The 19,357-nt window shown below is 40.9% G+C and overlaps 1 protein-coding gene across 1 annotated transcript in view; it reads left to right on the forward strand.

Annotated features, from left to right (window-relative positions):
* Positions 1 to 6,521: 6,521 nt before the first annotated feature.
* ELL2 (elongation factor for RNA polymerase II 2) overlaps positions 6,522 to 19,357 on the forward strand; it is a gene marked incomplete at both ends in the record, with an annotated part of 82,934 nt that continues 70,098 nt past the window's right edge. The window contains one exon of the mRNA XM_084232922.1: positions 6,522 to 6,668. Coding sequence (XP_084089048.1) covers positions 6,522 to 6,668 — 147 coding nt within the window. The remainder of the gene's footprint in view (positions 6,669 to 19,357) is intronic.

Raw genomic sequence — 19,357 nt, forward strand, 5'->3', positions numbered from 1 at the left:
TTTCTAATTCTATAAATATTCTAACCTGTAAAGGTCATATTGGTTCAAAAATCCAAAGCAACAGCAAAAGCTATCAAAATAGTAGGCCACAACAGATCAAAAGATCAAAGATGATAAATATGATACTGGAATAAATAGCTGACTGAAAGCAAAATTGGATCAGGGCAGTGGCAATTCTAATTCTTTAAAAACAGAAATCTTCTGTGTCCAAATACATGATATGTTTATCCTCTACTTTTTACCATAATATGTTCTAGAAACCATATTATAAAATATGTACATTTTTCCATGGAACAGTGATACTACTGGGGATTGTACTTTTGACCAAAGACTCATTATCAAATAAATCATAGATATGAACAATACGCAATAAAAGCAGATATAACAACTGCAATATAAGCATTTTCAAATGTGTACTATGCATTCTGCATATTTTTCCTGCGAAGAGTTGCCAAATTTCACAAATTATCTATGCCAGATATAAAAAAAAATTAGCTTTCATTAACCTCACTAAAGCCAATATGTTAGTTGTAATAAACTGAAGCTGAATGGATCATTTTATTTCCCTTCTTACTATTTAATAGAATATTTAATGTCTATGTAGAGGCAGTGAGTAAGTGGAGTGACTTAAGTAATTTTTAGTAATTTTACTGTGACAACAAAAAACATTCGGTACATTTCTCCTTATCTTAAGAGTCACATACAAAGACAGGAGTACTAAATTTGAAAAAGGAAATGTTAGGTTTTGACTGAGCTCTGACACTTGCCGGCTGAGTGATACACAGCCTCTCTTGAGCCTCAGTTACTTCAAAGGTAAAATGAGTGTAAGCAAAGGTTACTCACAGAGAGAAAACTCTAGAGATAATCTAATTTCATTGCTTTGAAATTGCAATGTTCCACCAAGAATAAATTGTTATTATCTATCAATATTGTTTTTATGTTGACGGCATTTGTCCAACTATTAGCATGTTTAAAAGTGAAAAGCTGAACAGACATTTCAGTCTTCTGACCTCCTTTGTTTATTCAGAAATATACATGCTCCGTTTCAGTACAAAACAGTGTGGAAATAGTATGAGTTGGGAGGTCATTCTGTACCACCCTCCTCAGAGCTCATCTGGCACCTTTATGGACATTTTGCACCACACTTAAAAGTCATCAAAACATTATCATGTGGGAAAATGGGACACTTTGGTCCCTACATTGTGCAATTCTGTGGACAGAACATTTTTTTCAACAGTATAGGAGGAGAGAGTTTTCTTAGTAAGCAGGAGAATTGAACCTGTGTGTTAGGCTTTTAAACGACATAATTTTCCTAAAGATTGCTACTGAAGTAGGAAAAGGCAAGAATCGAAAAGTAAAATAAGCTCAGAAAGATGTCAATGAAAACTGAGTATCACTAGAGCTGTGTTTTTGATAAATCTGAGAATGAGAGATGGCCTGAGAAAGAGAGGTGCCTAGCCTTCTCCTCAGCCCCACAAAAGAGGTCAGAAGACTGAACTGGGGCCTCCCTGGTGGCGCAGCGGTTGAGCACTGGGTTGTGAGGCTGCCAGCAACCTCTGCAGCGCCTGTTCAATCCCCGGCCGCCGGGCGAGGGTCCCAGGTGGCCTACAGACCTCTCCTGCCACGCCCGCTGCTTCCCTCAGTAGTGTACTTCGTCAGTCTGCCTGTTCTGCTCTCCCCTCTGGCTCTGGTGAATTCTCTCACCCTCCCGCACTTCTGACTGTACCCAGTGCTCGTATAAATAAATAAATCAATCTTTGGGAAAAAAAAAAAAGAAGACTGAACTGTTGGGGAGGACATGGGGTAGGGAAAGAGAGTGGGGGTGGAGGAAACTTTCCTTACTTTCAGACCACAATTTTTGAAAAGAACAAGAATGTCCTAGGAAAAGGAAAGAACTTTAGAGACTAAGAGAGTATAGCAGCGAAGGCCTAGAGCTGGGACTGTTTCCCCTAAGGTTGGAAAGGGACAGCGGTTGCCAATCTAAGGAAGGGTACAGCCCAAGTCCACATCCTTTCAGTTCCTCGGGAAAGCCAACACCTGGAGAAAGAGGTTGGACCTGGAAGCCCAATGCTGTCAGTCTCAACAAAGTTCCCAGATGAGCCATTTCTTTCAGCAAATCATTTGGTCTTGACTCATCACATATGTTTTGGTGCCAAGTAGTGACTAGGGAGAATTTCAGCTTCCCTTTTCATAATCCCTATTAATGCCACCCTCAATCCCCCCTACACCTCACACCCCCACACTAATCCTAATACTCAATCTAAATTAAAAACAAAACAAAAAAAAAAAAAACAAAAACAAAAACCACAGTATGTTTGCTATGCAAACCCAGTTTACACTCAGGGAAGAACTGAACCAAGAAGAAATTATGGTTCCTTTTGTGTAGATAGAATCCATCCCAAATCCTTCCTAAAAAGGAAAACTCTTACGCTTCTAATGGATTAACCAGCAGTGATGGACATGGACCATAGAAACTTCTTCATATATTTTGCCCTTTGTAAGGTGCGTGGATTTTTTGTCCTACCATACAGTGAAACGGAGGGCTCAGAGCAAAATTTAACAATGATGACAGTAATAATGCAATGTGACATTTCTTGCACCTAAACAGAGTAAAAATTAATCTCACAGGTAGCGTAATTGTTTGGCTTAAAAGATGTGTTTGGGGGGGAAAAAAAGTCTCTAAATGTGTAGGTTTTTCATTTTAATTCTCTATAAATATTTAGTGAAATTCTTTTAAAGCCATCAAGGAAAGGAGATTTTTGCACAGGATTGAGCAAAGTTTGAAAGGAGAGTAGTATAATGGTGCAGAGGTAAAGGGAGCAAATGCCATGTAGGGCAGGTGGTATCAGGGAAAGAGAATCCCAAAGGGAAATAACTTCCACCTGAAAATTCTCCTTACAGAGCACTTCTTTGCTATAACTCTGTAAGGTTCTGTGTTCTCTTTTCACAACAGAAAGTTTTGTAATTAGTAGAACCTTTTTATAGATGGCTTTAAGAAATAACATAAAATTACTAAAACATGTATAAGGTGGAATAACCATCTGAATTGGAAATCACTAAAGTATAGGCTGAAAACTAGAGTGCTGTGAGTTAATACAGGTCCAAAGATATTTTTAGTGTCCAGAAAATAATTACTGAAAATTTTAGTTAGGTGCTAACAAATAAAAATCAGCAATTTCAAGTTTTTCTTTAAAAATCAAAACATCAGAGAATACTGGGCTTTTGCATGTTTACCTAGCCAACAATTAGCTGAAACAAGATAACAAAAAACAAGAAAACTGACCTTGAAGAACCCCTAGCTCATCACAGGTCACACCTTTAGTCCCTGTGGCACCAAGTCTAGCCTGCTTCACTCAATACCTAATGGTCCCCCAACCTCTATAAACGGGTGACTTCAGTTCCCAAGGAGAAGTGAGAAATGGTTATTACTGATATGTACAACCAGGAATAGGGGTTGGTTCTACATTTGAAAGTCAGAGAAGGCCATAATGTTCACTAGTCCTCTGTCTGCACTACACACAAGATATCAGAGATGGGATCAGCCTGCATTGAGTTACTTCCATTTTGCCTTTCTCTGCACTGACATCATGTAAGACAGATTTCTTAGTTATTAAATCCAAATGATAGCTACTCAGTGTATGTAGTGACTGGAAGGACACTTAAAGAGCTGATTCAGACCCTGCCTCTCCTGGTGGTAATAGATGAGGCAGGTTGCTTTTAAATTAAGGGTGTCTGTTTCCTCATTCATGAAATGAATGGGTTCAGCTATAACGATCATTAAGATCATTTTTAGTTGGCCTCTCCCCATCTATACCACCTCTACTCACCTAGACTTTAATTAGCCTTTAAGAGATGTTCAAGTTCCTCCATAAAACATCTCGAGACTTCTTTCTCTGAATTTTTGTGCTTATCACCACCACCACCCAAGTTAGCATTTACAATTCTCTGTTTTGCTTGGTGTATACGGGTTCAATTTTTTAAACAAAAATTCCTTGAAATAAGAGATTATATACAGTTTAGTTTTTAAATCCTCCACATTTTACATTTAATTGCATTCATTCATTACTTATGATTTGAACTGAATAATGATATGAATACTATCTTTAAAATGGCAAACTTCCCTAAGAGCAGCTTTCATCAGTTCCCTCAAACTGAATTACCCTTATCAGCATCACAAGTTACCTCTGATTCAGGAAGGCACAATGCGCACTAAGCAACCAAGAAACACACACTACTGAATACCATAGTACTTTATACACAGTCACTGCTTCCTTTCCTAGTAGAAAAGCTCAGAAGGGGAAAAAACCACAAAGAACTCACTAAACAATTACCCACTGTCCCTAAAATTGGATATGAGAAAAAAAAAATTTTTTTACCATAATTAAGAAAATCAATTACTAGTAAGGGGCTACAGGTTACACTTATAAAAGCCACCCTTGCTCCTCCCCCACCCCTTGGATGTCATCAGAAGTTCTGAGTAAGAGAAGGCCAAGTTAGTGTCATGTGGGCGGGGATTTACCACATTCACCGGAAAAGCTGTAGGATACAGGTTTTACTTGTTCTGACTAACCCCTCCCCCCAAACTAATTAAAGATTTAGATATGTGGTCAGAACTTCCCTATCAAAGTGAAGCGAACACAAGAAAATAATTAAAGTATAAAATTATTTTTAGTTTTTTCGTGATTGCCTTAATTTCTCCATTCAATGAATTTAAGATAATTAACACTCTAGTAAACTAAATTAACAAGTGTTAATCACATCTTAACAGCTAGCCAATTCTAGTGGATTAAAATTAAGTCAATTAAAAAATGCTCTCCTGTAATGGAACCAGCGCTTCAATGCAGGTGTTTCCACATAACCCATACTCGATGGAAGGAGGATTCGCTTTGTAATTCACATTAAACTCATACAAGTCTCGAGGGTCTGAATCAAGAGATAGTACCTGTAGCCTGAGGAAGGGATTTATTCAGGTGGGGGGAGGGATGATTCATGAAAAACTCCCTCTTGGACTTTTCTGGAAAATCATAGCCCATCCAAATTTAAAGGATGGGAAATACTGGTTAAATGCCTACAAATTTTTCTGGGGAATCCCTGTGAAACGCAACTATGTTGTACAATCTGAGGGAAACAAGCATCTCAAATTTCAGAAGAATAATTTTAAGAACTACCTTTGAGGGCTTCATAGCTATCAATATTTTGTCTTTATCTGCTGTTTCTGATCACCCAGTTAATTCATCCTCTCAGAGGGGAAGCTTATCTGTCAGTCTATTCACACACCGCCTGAAGAGGGCTCATGATTAGGCTCCCTCCCTTAGCCACGCCTACACGCCCAATGTCGCCAGGAATGGAAAGTATGCCCGGCCTGCCCGCATCCTCACACCCCCATCTCCCATCTCCTCCGCTTAACCTCAATAGCTTAAGCCTAAGCTAGTTTTTCTCATATCCGTGTCAAATAAAATGGGCAGAACTCCAACAGGACCGGGAATGAGAGGTGTCGGTGTTCCTTTCATTCAGGCTAAGGCCAGTTCTATGCTTCCATGATACTTTTATAAAAAAGAGACCACCCTAATCAGGAGTGCCTCTTCAAGTCCCACAAAAAGGTACCCTGCCCCATCAGTGAGCTTCCGAGGAAGTCCCCTGGGGCCACAACCGAGTCGACTAGGGAAAGACCTAGAATTTCAATTTTCATAGTACCATGCCTACCGAACTAAGGGTATCTCAGCCTCAGGCTTGGCGTTGTACTTAACCTGCTCCACACAATCTAGCACAACCCGAGCCTAGGGTGGAATGAGTAAATTTAGGGTGAGATGTGGGATTAAGTCAACCTCCTCAATTCCATTTGCTCAACAATAGCACTAAACTGAGTTTTGAGGAAAAGCTCTCCACCCACTCGGTCTACTCCTTCACTCGCGCACACCGAACTCCCCAAGCTTCCCCAGCCGTCGGGGGACCAAGTTCTCCATCCCACATCGCCAGGGACGACCAACAGAGGAAGAAAACTCTCCCCTCCTCTCTCCAGCCCTCACTACTATCCCCCTAAGGGGCGGGGCTAGGACTCCAGGTAATCAGCCTCCGCCACCCGGAGACCCGGTTTACCGAGGTTCTCCCAAACCACCCTGGCCAATCGCGGCCAGCGGACCGGGACGACCAGACGTGACGTCAGAAATGATTAAGTTGGCGCGTCACCTCGACGTCAGTCTCTTACCTCTCGGACGTCCCGTCCCGGGAGCAAAACTCCTGAGACTTTGGGCCCCGCCCCCCGGGCGTGCGGAGGGCGGCCAATGAGGGCGGCCCTGGAGGGGAACCGGGCCAATGAGCGAGCCGGGGGCGGGGCGCGGGCCGCGGGGTGGGGCGGGTGCCCGCTGTGGCAGTCCGAGATCTGGCTGCGCGCAGTATATGACAGTACGTCAGCAGCGGGATGGCCGTAGCTGTGGCGGCGGCTGCAGAAGCCCGAGCAGCCGCGGCCGCAGTGGAGGCTAGAGCCCGAGCGGCGTCGGCGGCGGCACCCCGGGGAGTTTAAGATGGCGGCAGGGGGGGCGGCGGGCCTGCGGGAGGAGCAGCGCTACGGGCTGTCGTGCGGGCGGCTGGGGCAGGACAACATCACCGTACTGCATGTGAAACTCACCGAGACGGCGATCCGGGCGCTCGAAACCTACCAGAGCCACAAGGTGAGCGGGCCGGGCCGGCCGACCCGCCGGGCGAGGAGCGGGAGCGGGCGCGGGCGCTCCCCGTCGCCCGGCGGTGCCGACCCCTGACCCGGGTCGCGGGACGTCTGACCGCCCGCCGCTGCCGTCAGCGCCCGCGGCGGCACAGCTGGGCAGGTCGCTGACGCCGCGGCCCGCGGGGCGCCCGGGCTCCGGGAGGCGGGCGGGCGGGCGGGCGGCCCCTGGCGGCGGGGCCGGGGCGGCCTTATCCCTGGCTCGCCCGTGCGGCTGCTGCGGGACTTTCCGACGGCGACCGCGGGTTTCCTGGATTTTTCGGTCGCGACGTGGGAGAGGGGCGCCGGGGCGCCGAGCGAGGTGGCCACGCTGACCGGGGCGGCGGCGCGCCCGGCGCGTGGGGAACGGAGCCGCGACGACCCGCGGGCTCCGGGCGGCAGCGCTTGCGGTGTAACACGTAGGCACCCTGCACCCGTGGGGACGCGGACGCGGGCGCTCCGCCTTTGGAGCCGGAGACCCCCTGTACTCGCGGGAACTGGAGATACAGGTGCTTGGTGTGTGCGCGGACACTCGGTGTACCCAGAGACGGGGACGGAGGCGCTCCGCATATGGGGGCGGGGGACACGCTGTACTTGCTGAGCCTGGGCGCAGTCGCTTCGCGTGGAAAGGAATGGGGGGACACACCTTGCACTCCCAGGCACTCGGGGACTCCGGTGCTTGGTGTTCCCAGAGACTGTCCGAGTCCGAGTCCGGCGCTGGTACACCAGCTCGGCGGACTGCGGAGGCCACGCATCCAGCGTTCACCCAGGAGCAACACTTCGGTTACTGGGGATAGCGATTTTCTGGCAAACTCAGAGCCCTTGAGATGTGGGGCGAGGGTGTGGGGAAGACACATTGCATCCCAGACGGAGGCTCCCGGCCTCTCACCACGGACCTCGACTTCAGAGAGAGCCCCGTGGACACACACAGCGAGCACAGCGAGAGGGTCCGATTAACACACATACGCGGCAATTAGGGTAGAAACCTTGGAACGCGTTTTCACTTTGGGGGGAAAAAAAAGAAGACGGGGAGAGAGGCACCGAGAAGAGACGCTGAAATCTGTGTACTTGTCGGAGCGGTTTATTAACTCTCAATGCTGTGTGTGGCGGAGGCAAACGGGGATGTACACACTGTATGAGAGGAGGGATATGCTGTGAGAGGGAGAGAGACGCGCAGCATTTAATGGGAGAGGAGAGTTTATTGAGATAAAACCCACAGGGCATCTTCACAAATAGCTCAGTCCATCCAAGGAAACACTCCAGTTAACTGATCTCATAAGACAGGCACGGAGGGCCAGAGGGACAGCCAGACGCAGACTCACATAGTTCTTCAGATAAAAGTGGAGAAAGAATGAACATCTGTTGAGCTCCCACTAGTGCCAGGCACTTTAAATGCATAGAAGAAAGACAGTTGAAAGCAGGATCACAGGAGAGGTGTGAACCCTCATTCAGTAGGAGTTCATGAACTTGGGCCAGGGAAGTCTGAGACCCCTACGAAAGTGGGCAAACAGGGAAGCACAAGTTGTGCACAGCTTGGGAAGTACATGAACTCACATAGTGTAGCTCTAAAAAGGAGAGAGTCAAAAAGGTGAGCTTGCTCTCAGGAGGGTACTCGGAAGTGGGTGGACACATGAATGTACACACCAGGACACAGGTGTCACCAGCAGTGAAACATATGGTGAGAAACACTCAGACTTATGGGAAGGGAGGGAAGTGTACATGCACAAGGATAAAGATAGACTGTGAAATATAGATAGGCTTTCTATAGATGGTGAAATCCCATGAAGAGTCTTACAGTGTAGCTGGGAGGTCAGTGAATACCTAGCAGCAGAGATGTAAGGAGATTGAAGAAATACACATGTGTTAGTAGCTACTGCGAGTCAGGTGCACCTGCAGGGAAAGAATAGCAGCATCATGAAGTGGGAGGCCCATATGGGGGAAGCCAGATAGGCAGGCAGAGGGACAGAAGCAGGCACTGGAGAGAAACTCAGCCCTGTGAGATGGAGAGATAAGCTTGCTTGTTCCAAGGGAAGGGCGTGGGAAGGATTGACAGTGGGAAGAAGGTAGGTCAGGAGATGTAAAAAGAAAAACACAGGCCAGAGAGGAAGAAGCTAGCAGGAGGAGGCCAACCTCCAGTGAAAAATAGATGCAGGGAACCCGAGAAAGGCTGACACAGGGTGGGGAGAGACACCCCTGCAGACAGTAAGTCAACCAGCCACCTTAGATGGAGAACAGGAAAACTATAGAGTTGATTTCAGTAAGATTGACAGGTACTATACATTTGGCAGAAAAGTGATATGTAACAGGGGACACTCACGAAGGGATGGTGAGGTGACAGTTCACCAGTATCCACTGATCTGCATGACCACTAGAGCCTAGGGAACAGCACTGTTCGCTGACTTTCATTTCTGTTCCTACACTGTAGTGACATGTTTGGGATTCAGGTTGGAGAGCTTTGATTCCAAAGTCCCTATATTTATATACCAGTGTCTTCGAAGAGACAGAGAGATCAAAAATTTTCTTTCTCTCCCAACCCTCAACTTAATTGATTTTTATTTGGTTTTTGTTTGTTTTGTTTGATAATCAAAGGTACCAAAGCCAGTGGCTTTCTTTGCTCTTGACTACTTCTGTTGCCTATGATAATATAGTTATCTTTTTTCCATCTCTGTGCTTGCAAATTAATGGGTCTAATCAGTTTGTACAGAGGCAGAAAAAGGAAAGGGAAAAGATTTTTTCTCTGCACTTTATTCTGAGAACAGACCCAGGTAGATTCCTTTTCTCCTGAAAAGCTGGTGGCAAAAACAGTAGCATACCAGGCACAGGGGTAAGAAATAAGCTGATGTGCCAGTAAAATTGGACAGTCTTTTTTTTCTGACTTAATTAATTCCTGTCCCCAGGCCTTACTTTACACTTCAGCCCCAGAAACGCTTTTTAAGGAACATGGAAAAGCAGGAGTTCAGATGAGACTGTTAACCCCATATGGTTGAAAAGGAGAAAGCAATTAAAAAAAGAAATGAGGGACTCTTTGGGTGACTGTACACACTGTTGGTGCTTATTGCACTTTCCTCTGGTATGCTCAGCTCAACCTCCCACAAATGTGTCCTCTTCCTGACTTAATCCGGGCGGTCAGGGCTTCCCCATAGTCACAGTAACAGCTGCCAGGAGTCCGCATCTGGTTGAGCTTTTCTCCACCAAGTAAAAGGCCTTTTATACCTTCTAACCTCAGAAGTAGGACTCCTGACTTTAAATTATATCTGCTTTTTAGAAATATGTTGACATGCATTGACTAATTGGGAAGAAGTGTCTGAGGGTAAAGCCATCAAAACTGGGAACAAAATGGCTTTGATTTCTCACATAAAACTACCCCCACCCTACTTGTGCTCAGATAGGAAGGTGCTTGATGCAGGACAAGTGGCCTTCAAGTGGCTCTGGCCTGTGCACAGTTATGATTATTATTCGTCCTCTTCTAATGACTTTTCAAAGGGCTAGAAATTTCAGCAGGTTTGAATTTCCTAAGTTAAGCTTCAAAGAGTTATTTTTATCCAGATTATTTTATTCATTGGATTTACTTTACTAAATTAATCCCCCTGTCCTAAGGCTTTAGGAGGTAAATTTAGGAATTTTAGGGAACTGTAATTTAGACAGAATACAGAAGTCCTTTAGGTGTAATTGAGCAAGTATATGGAATTATTAGGGTTCATGGAAACAATTCCTCACTGTTTCAAAGACAAACAAACCTAATTGACCTTCATTATTCAAGTTTTCTATTTTTAGAGACGATATGAAGAATGCTAACTTGGAACCTTTCTAAATAGGGACTGAGGTGGGGGAGAAGATGGGGGTCAGAGACATGTGAGTCCAGGAGTGGGAATTATAGTTGAAGTAAATATTTCCTAAAAGTAGTTTGCCACTCCTTTTGAATACAAAAAGTTTGAAATTGATGATATATAAAAAAATGTTAACTGAAGTTATTTTCTTAAATAAATTCAGATATACTGTTATAGATACCTAGAATATTTTTGCAAAGCTCCTTTTTTTAAACTACAGATAATTTTGAATGTGGAGACAGGTTACAAAATTAAAATCACAAATTACAACTTTATAACCCTTAAATTGGTATCTGTGATTGTGTGGTCTGTATGAGTTCTACATATTTTAAAAAAGCATATGTTACTCCAATTACATATTTCTCCTATAACTATGTTTAAAATTCTAAAATATATTTTAGCTGATTTCTCCAGTAATGTAGCTTTCTTTATATTGACTTTTGAATAATTCGTTTGGAATAACAATAATCTTATCAAAATACTATTTTTAGATGCTGTGATTGCTGAGTTTGTCCATATAGTTTTTAAAAACATTTACTCATGGTTCAAAGGTGATGGCTCAAATAATATCATATTTACTCAACTGTTACATAAAAAGCTTGCACAGATGTGTTTTGGGGCAGGGGATATTCATTCTCTATGCCTAAAGATCAGAAAGCCTTTTAAGAAAGATTCGGTTAATCTGTTTTCTTGTCAACTCTAATTGCAGGCTTTACATACTTTTTCTTTATTTACTAAAAAAAAAAATATGAAGTAACATTGCATTGTATCATGGATTTCAGGTGTGCAGCATTAAAAATCAACATGTGTATTTCATTACATTAAGTCCACGACTAAAAGTCCAGTTCTGTTCTTCACCATAAAATTGACCCCTCATTGGCATTAAATAATTTCCTGCCTTGAATAGGAAAATGATCATTTTGAAAATTTGAACAAATGCATTTAATTTTTGTATGAGGCTTGGTCTCAGTATTACCAAATATTATTAGTTCCAGTCAAAGCATGAGGTATTTTATAAACCTCCAAAACTACTATCCTTCCTAATGAATGGCTCCCTTTAATGTATTACTTGATCTTTTAAAATCACCGATCCCACAGTTCATGGGGGAGGCGATTCCTCTCCTTAGCCTTTCTTTATACCCTGTGAACTTAAGCATTTGATTCATTATGGATTAAGGGAGAGAAAAGACTCATGCTGTACTGTTTCCTTATCTCTTCCCTTTTCTGCCTCAAACAATTTTAAGAGTGTGGGTGCAGTAATCTGCCTTACAAATATAAAAAGACCCTATTCTCCTTAAGGCGCTACTCCAGCACACAGACCTGCCAGCACAGAACTGCCACTGCCATGAGACATGTTTACTAAGTAAAACAATGAAGTTTGTGTTAGGAAGTTCCTTTCCTCGCACTTTTAAAATACAGCCAGCTTTACTTTAAGTTCGTTAACCTTACTGGGCTTTAACTTCTACCCATCTTCAGTTTGAACTTGATCTTAAAATGTAGTTTATCAAGTAAGGTCAAATTTGTGCCCTGTGTTGCAGTAAGTGCGCTTAAAAGTGTATTCAAATTATCAGGTGTTCAGTGCAAGGGAGGGTGCTCCTCCCAGTGAAAAGCAGTAGCCAGATTGCCTAAAAAGATAGACAGGGAATCTTGGCACCAGAATTGGGAGAAGAAAGAAAGAACATATGTGAAGGATTGGAACATGTTCAAGAAGAGAATTTAAAAGGAAAGGGGCATAGAATTCTTGGAATGATTTACAGGAAAGTTTAGAGGACAATTACCAGATCCAGCCTTTCCATTTGCTCTATTTGCACTTGTAAGAAAAACTATGAAAGCTGTGCTCATAGTACTTATTAGGTAATTCGTGATAAAGCCAAAAATTCTCAGGAAAATGAGAATTTCTGCTGAACCAATACCGGGTCATTTTCACAATTTGTGGTGACGAGACTCTCTCTCTCTCTCTCTCTCTCTCTCTCTCTCTCTCTCTCTCTCTCTCTCTCTCTGTCTTTCTCTCTCTCTCCCTCCCTCCATCCCTCCCTCCATCCCTCCCTCCATCCCTCCCTCTTTCCCCTCTCTCTCTTCTCTCCCCTCTCTCTCCTCTCTCTTCTCTTTCCTTTCTCTCCTCTCTCTCCTCTCTTACTTGTCATTAGAGTCCAACCACGTATTTGCCAGTTTGGGAGAAAATGTATTTGAGTATTTGAGAAAGTATCTCTGAAATGTGACCTCATGAGAGTATTTCTGCATTTCAAAATAAGCTAAGTTTTAAAGAAAACAGCATGTATGTAATTCACACTTGACTCCTGCATACCTCAGCTCCACTGGACATTTCCCATGACTTATGCAAAAATCTAGAAAAGCAGGGCTGGAGTTGAAGACAAGAAATTAATGGCTATGTCTGAAGCTGAATCAAATTGAAGCTGAAAATCAAATTGAAGCTGAAAAACATGACATAATTCAAGTCAGAATTAACCAAGGAGAATTTGCTTTCTCTGTCTTTCTTTTCCCCTCTCTCTCTTCCAGTTTATCTACCTATCTGTAATTTCTGTTGTGGCGTTAGGGATCTTGAGAGCCATGTAAATGTTTATGCCCCTCCCTACCTGATACTTTGCCTGATAAGGCCAAAAATCTAGCATTTAGAGAGAGTCTTTAATTAGGATATATGTTCCTTTAAAATGCATGAATCAAATTAGCACCTTAAATTGAACTCTACAGTCAGAAAATTTGGCTACTAGTTTCATAGTTAACTGGATTGTCAGACAAATGGCCTGTATTTCTTTTCTGATTAGGGATCTTATCTGTTACTGGTCTCAAAATCATTCTTGAGTATTAAAGGATTTTAGTAAGATTTTAGCAGGCAGAGACTGGATGGACAACCACATCTCCACATGAGGAATGGCCCAGGCAAGGGAAGGACACAAGTAGAAAAGCTAGGACAGGCTCTGAGAATCATAAAGGGCCTATTCCACTTATCCTGGAGTGCAGGAGAAAGATCTAGTTGGACTGAAGAGAGGAAAGGCAGATTGGATTTTGTTCTGTTAACACTGGGGAGATAAAAATTAAAGCGATTTGAGCAATGTATCAAGATCATTTAGTATCTGGCCTGATGAATAGGTGGTGAATCCAGCAGGAAATAGACAAGTTATGAAGCAGGACAGAGATGATTTGGGTCGAAATTAGAATGCTTGTGGAATTAGATAAGAACAGGATTTAACAACATGTTTTAAAGGATTAGAATTGAATTGGGAAATTTCTAATCAACACCAGGAGTACCTTTCGCAGGAACAGGAAAATCAGAAGCAGTTGTAAGATTAAGAGGGGTGGAGGAGCTAAAAATGATGAGTACCATTTTAGTGAACATTCATTTAGGATTTTGTTTGATGACTGAGAGACTTGGATTTGATTGTATGTTTTACATTTAAGATGTGTATTTTGTGCTAGACTAGAACAGTGCTATATAGTTTATATGTCTTACGAACTCTTCTGTTTGGTTGAAAATTTGGCAGATTGGTGATTTGGGGGAAGTTAACATTATTAGGTGGGGAAAAACTTGGTTTTGAGCAGAGATTTTTGAATTTTGTTTGTATTTTACAGACTTCCTTATTCAAAAGCCTTTTCTATAGATTGCACTTAAGACTTATAGAGCATAATTTGAAAATCTAATTTGACTTAACGTGAAGATCTGAACTTGTATGGTTTCTGTCCCCAGTGATTATTGAAATAGTGCCTCAATTTGTATTTCAAGCATCATTTTGAAATGATTCCTAAAAACCTTGAAAGGAAAGGTTAGTGTTCTCTCTTCTGGATTGCCTTAATTTCTGTCCTGGTTTTTGATTCTTATTTCCTTTTGACAGATTTTTTTGGGAAAAAAATAGTAAAGCTTTTGTTATACATTGTCATAGATCAGTTGTGGCTGCTTAACTTATGGTCTGTGGAGATAAGCTTGCTAGATGACTTTTCCACTAAACAGGTTTATTCAAGGGTGGAACCAGGCTCAAACTTTCTAATAAGATTCATTGAGATACTTTAGCATCTAACTATGCTTACCTGGAAACTTCCGCGTTAGCATCTTTTGAAATAATATTTACTTAGTATCGTCATTTTTTGGTTTCCTTTATTAGAAACCATATGCCTCAGAGAACCAGAAAACACCCATGTAGTAAAAACTTAGTTGAGTAACGTAAGAGGTTTTTTTCTCCTTCATAAAAGATTGAGATAGTCAGAATTACAACTACCAAACACTCATTTAGCAAACATTTATTAATCTGGCATGTGCTTGGCATAGTAACTAGGACACTGGAGATACAGCAAGTTAAATAAGTCATGGATCCCCCCTACCATCAAGAAATGTGAAATAGGCTGACATGTGAAAAAAATTAATTCACTGTTTATGGGAGGGTCCCTCAAGAGGGAAGATTATGTTTGAGGATGTGTCTGAGAAGCAGAATCTGTCTCCCTCCCATCCAGTGCTCGGCCCACTCCAGTTGGGTTGTCTCGGTCACACCCCTGAGGTGGCAACTTGTTACCAAGTCGTCTCTCTTGTTTGTGTCTTACCTGACCTCAGCAGCATTCTGTCCTGTTGAGTACTCTTTCCCATTGGAAACATTTTCCTGATAGTCCTCCTACTCTCCCTGTCCATTCTTTTTGAGTTTCCTGCAGAGTATCCTCCACTCAAGTGACTTCTGTGAGTCATCTAGTTCTGTGAGATTAAATGTCACCTGTAAGTTGGTCACTTCCACATATTTATCTCCAGCTTCTACCATCTCCCAGGTCCACTCATTTCCAACATCCCATTTCCTCATCATAGCTTAGTAGGTACCACAACTTTAACATATCCAAACATAACTCTTGATTTCACTCCTCAAACCTGTATCTTCCTGAGTAGTCCCCATCTCAGTAAGTAACAGCATTCCCCACCAATTGCCTAGTAATTGACATATCTGATTCTTCAGCAAGTTCTGTCAATCTTAATTAACCCATTCACCACTACACTCTAGTCCTAGCCACCATTATCTCCCTTCACATGTGCCATGTACTTCACAGGCCTCCAAGCTTCCACTTTCCCTCCCCAGCTTTACCCCGAATCCATTCTCTGCACAGCAGCCAGAATGATCTTGTCATCTTTTTATATTAGGTATGATCTTATAATTTCCCTGTTTCAAGCTTTCTGATGATTTCCTTTGTGAGATGTGTTTTAGATGCTTCATTTTTATTACGTTCCAGTACTAAAAATAATCTTCACCATCAAATTCAAAATTCATTTTACATTTCTCTTAATACTTTTGTTTTAGCCATCCTGACCCTAAGGAAACAATCTTCATTTGCATTTATAGTCAGATATAGCTAGTAAGCTTATACAATTTTAAAGTTTACATTAAGCTTGGGGTGGAGGAATGATGGAATATTATGCATAATTTAAAGGCTGGTCCATAGTAGTTAACTTTTTAGCTACTCAGTTTTTATTTTCCTCTTTCTCTGGAAGCTGTTTCAAATCCTAAGGTTTGTGATAATAATTTATTTTTCATTTGACTGGTATCACCACATCACCTCAGTTTCCCAGAAACCATCTTTCAAAATAAGGATTGTGCTAAATAGATTAGTTTTTTGGCCTCTTCTCACTACTGTTTTGGTAATACCTTTTTCATTTGTGGGGCAGGGAATATATAATGGCTAGAAAGAAATCATTTGTGATACCATATGCTCTTTAATCTGGCTTTTCCCAATCTGCAGAGGATATTCTAAAGTTACATTGATTCACAAAGCAAAATACTACATTTTGTGAAGCTTAATTACTCTTTCTTGGCATCTAATAAAATAATGGGGGTAAAAAAGGAAATACCATTTATTAAGTAGCTTTGGGTTATCTCTAAATTTCAAATTCATGCTTTCATTCTAAATGTAGTACCTGTTTTTGACAAGAACTGAGTATAACTGATCAGGATCATCGGTCTGATTTTGTACTATTTACTCCTTTGGTTCCAATTTTCTTTGTCTCTTTTCTCTAGAAAGGGTTTCCAGAAATTTTTTTTTTTTTTTATCACTGCAGTTAAAACATAAGTATTAGTCTTTGGCTTCCCTATCAGGTAATATTTTTAAAGACTATAATACAATCTTTGAATTAAAAAATAATAACTACAAATAATAACTACAAGTTCTTAAAATGGTTTAGTTCCTCTTTTAGGGAATAAAAGGTGCTCTCCAATACAAATTGTATCCCTGGGAAAGTCATAAATATTTTTTGCTATTTACTTGCATGACGAAACAAATTCTTAAAGTGCCTGATATTTCCCTTAAGCTATATTATTAAAAAAAAAAGTTATCATTTCCTAATTTTGTAGCTTCCAGATAATTCACATTTTATATAACTGTTGTTAAGCAAGGGCAGGAGAGGCTAACTGTAGAAGGTGGTAAGAACACAGTTGTTAAAGTGAGACAGGCCAGGCTTTGAGTTCCACATCATTTATTAACTGTGTAATGTTAGGTAATTCATAGGACTTATTGCAGAAGTGAGAATAGTAGTATCCACTCCACATGGGTGCTGGGAGAATTCATGGAGATGATGGTTAAAAAAAAGATTGTTGTACATGCACATATTAAGCACTCATTAAGTAGTAACTAGGTAGCTGTAATTGTTTTTTGAAACAATCCCACTTAAAGCAGTCACCGGAACCGTCACCAGTTATAGAAAGTGTTCTGGTTTTGGCAAAGTTCCAAAAATATATTTGACTTTGGAATTACTTTCGCATTACCTTTGTCATGACTTATAATGCAGCTTCGGTGCTCAGATAAATCCCAAGTATAAATACCAATAAAGCTGTTGGTTGATTTTAAATAATTTGGGGTTAACTTTGAGTTAAATCAAAGTTCCATAGTGGAAGGTTCAGAAGGAAAACCAAAGGTTTTCAAGTATATCTCTAAAATAAAATTTGAAAAATCTCTATAAGCTCGCTATGTTTCTTAGAGAAATTATACTTTTCTAGACTCAGAATGTTATACCTTATGTTTGTACATTGACAAAACCAACGGTGGTTGATAGAGTAAAACTATAGATTAAATTTGTCTGCATGGATAAGCAATATGTACCTAAGAGATGGCTGTAACATCTTTTACAGGTTAAGTAACTTTTTTTTATTAAACTCCAAAGAATATAGAGCTTTGCTCTTCTACCTTAAAAGAATTTCTGACTTGACAAATTATTACTCAGAGTTCAGATTACTTAGTAATTACTTAGTAAATTATATGCTACGTTTGTAGTTGTCATATATCAGGAAGCACAGTCCCTGGAAATAAATGGACATAGATCTCTTTGGTCTCAGGGCAGTTTTTGTAGCAGTAGGTAGAATCAGCTTGTAATGGCAATTGTCAAAAGTATAATCAAACTTCCAAGCATTCTAGTATTACCTATATTTGTATTCTATGCTTTAAAATATCCTACATCCCTTGAAATACAGGTTAATCCAAGGAGCTCTAAAAATACTGAAAACTTTTTGACTGCAAACTATCACCATTATCAGGTTGAAGCATCAGTCCAAGTGAGTCTTTCCTCGCTAGTGCCAGTTTGCTTTGTGTTCCCTTGTTGAATGAGGATACCAAATCACTACTCACAGCTCAATTACTATTCAGTGAAACCCTAGGTTTACCTCATTTTCAAGAATTGCTTGGTGCAAATATTTAACTCAAGCTAAACATCAAAAGCTGAAGCCATATTGAAACTCATTTGTAATGGGAATGTGCTTAGCAAGATAAACATTATTTTAAAACTTGCCACCTATAATCACATTATCTTTTAAAATTGGGTTGCATTTTATAGTATATGCAGTAATTGAAGTTACTTTTGTGCTTTTAGCTAAAAAACTAAACTGCTTGAGACATTTGCTTTTAATGGTATTGACTTTTAAAACTTACTATTCCTGCTAACTGTCCCATTAGCACAGTGGTCAGGTACATGTAAGTGGTGTAGAGTTCTGTTTCCTTATGTTTTAAAAACATTCAAGAACTATAGCCTAGTAACATCTTTTTGTCTAAAATTGGGATTAAATTCAGTAAAGCATTAGAGGTTCTCTTGTGTATTTTTCTCTTCTGGGTTGTCAACTGTCTTAAAGGAACATTTCAGTAATACTGATCTTTTTTGTTCTGTTGGAAAAGCAATAACAACTATTCCATAAATGAGGATGTTACTATTTTTAAAGAAAAATAACAAAATATTTACATTTTCTACATTTTCTCCTTTACTATATACATGTTGCTTATAGCCAAAAAAAAAAAAAAAAAAAAGCCTAATTTTACAATTTAGTCAGAAACTGAACTTTGGAAATTATAAAAAGTTTCCTTGGAAACAAGCCAATGGAACTGAGCTCTCTTAAGGGTTTTTAAATGTTTTAAATATTCAGCATTGAGGGGTGACTTGTTATAGAGGCAAGAGAGAGTTCTTTATTTAGGTTTCAGAGGATTTGCGGTCCAGTATTATTAACCTCTAACTTGGAGATTCTGAGCAATGTACTTTACCTATTGGAGAGTTATTTACCTCCTTTGAATGGGGGGTGATGATGCATTCTTACCCTTACCGAAGGGCTAGTTTGGGAGGCTCACTTGAGACAAGGGATATATAAATTCTCTGTACATTATGAAACTCTGTAAATAAAAACTTATGTTTTTGATGTGTAATCAAGAAATACAGATAGAACTATAAGCATACCTAGTTAAGTTTTAAATATAGGTTATGAGGCAAAAATCAGACAGGGTCTCCCCAGTGGCACAGCGGGTTGAGCGCAGCCCTGTGAAGCTGTCCGCAGCCTCTGCAGCACAGGTTCAATTCCCAGCCAGCCAGGGAGATTCCCAC

This window comes from Talpa europaea (genome assembly GCF_964194135.1).
Source record: "Talpa europaea genome assembly, chromosome: 5".
Taxonomy (NCBI): domain Eukaryota; kingdom Metazoa; phylum Chordata; class Mammalia; order Eulipotyphla; family Talpidae; genus Talpa; species Talpa europaea.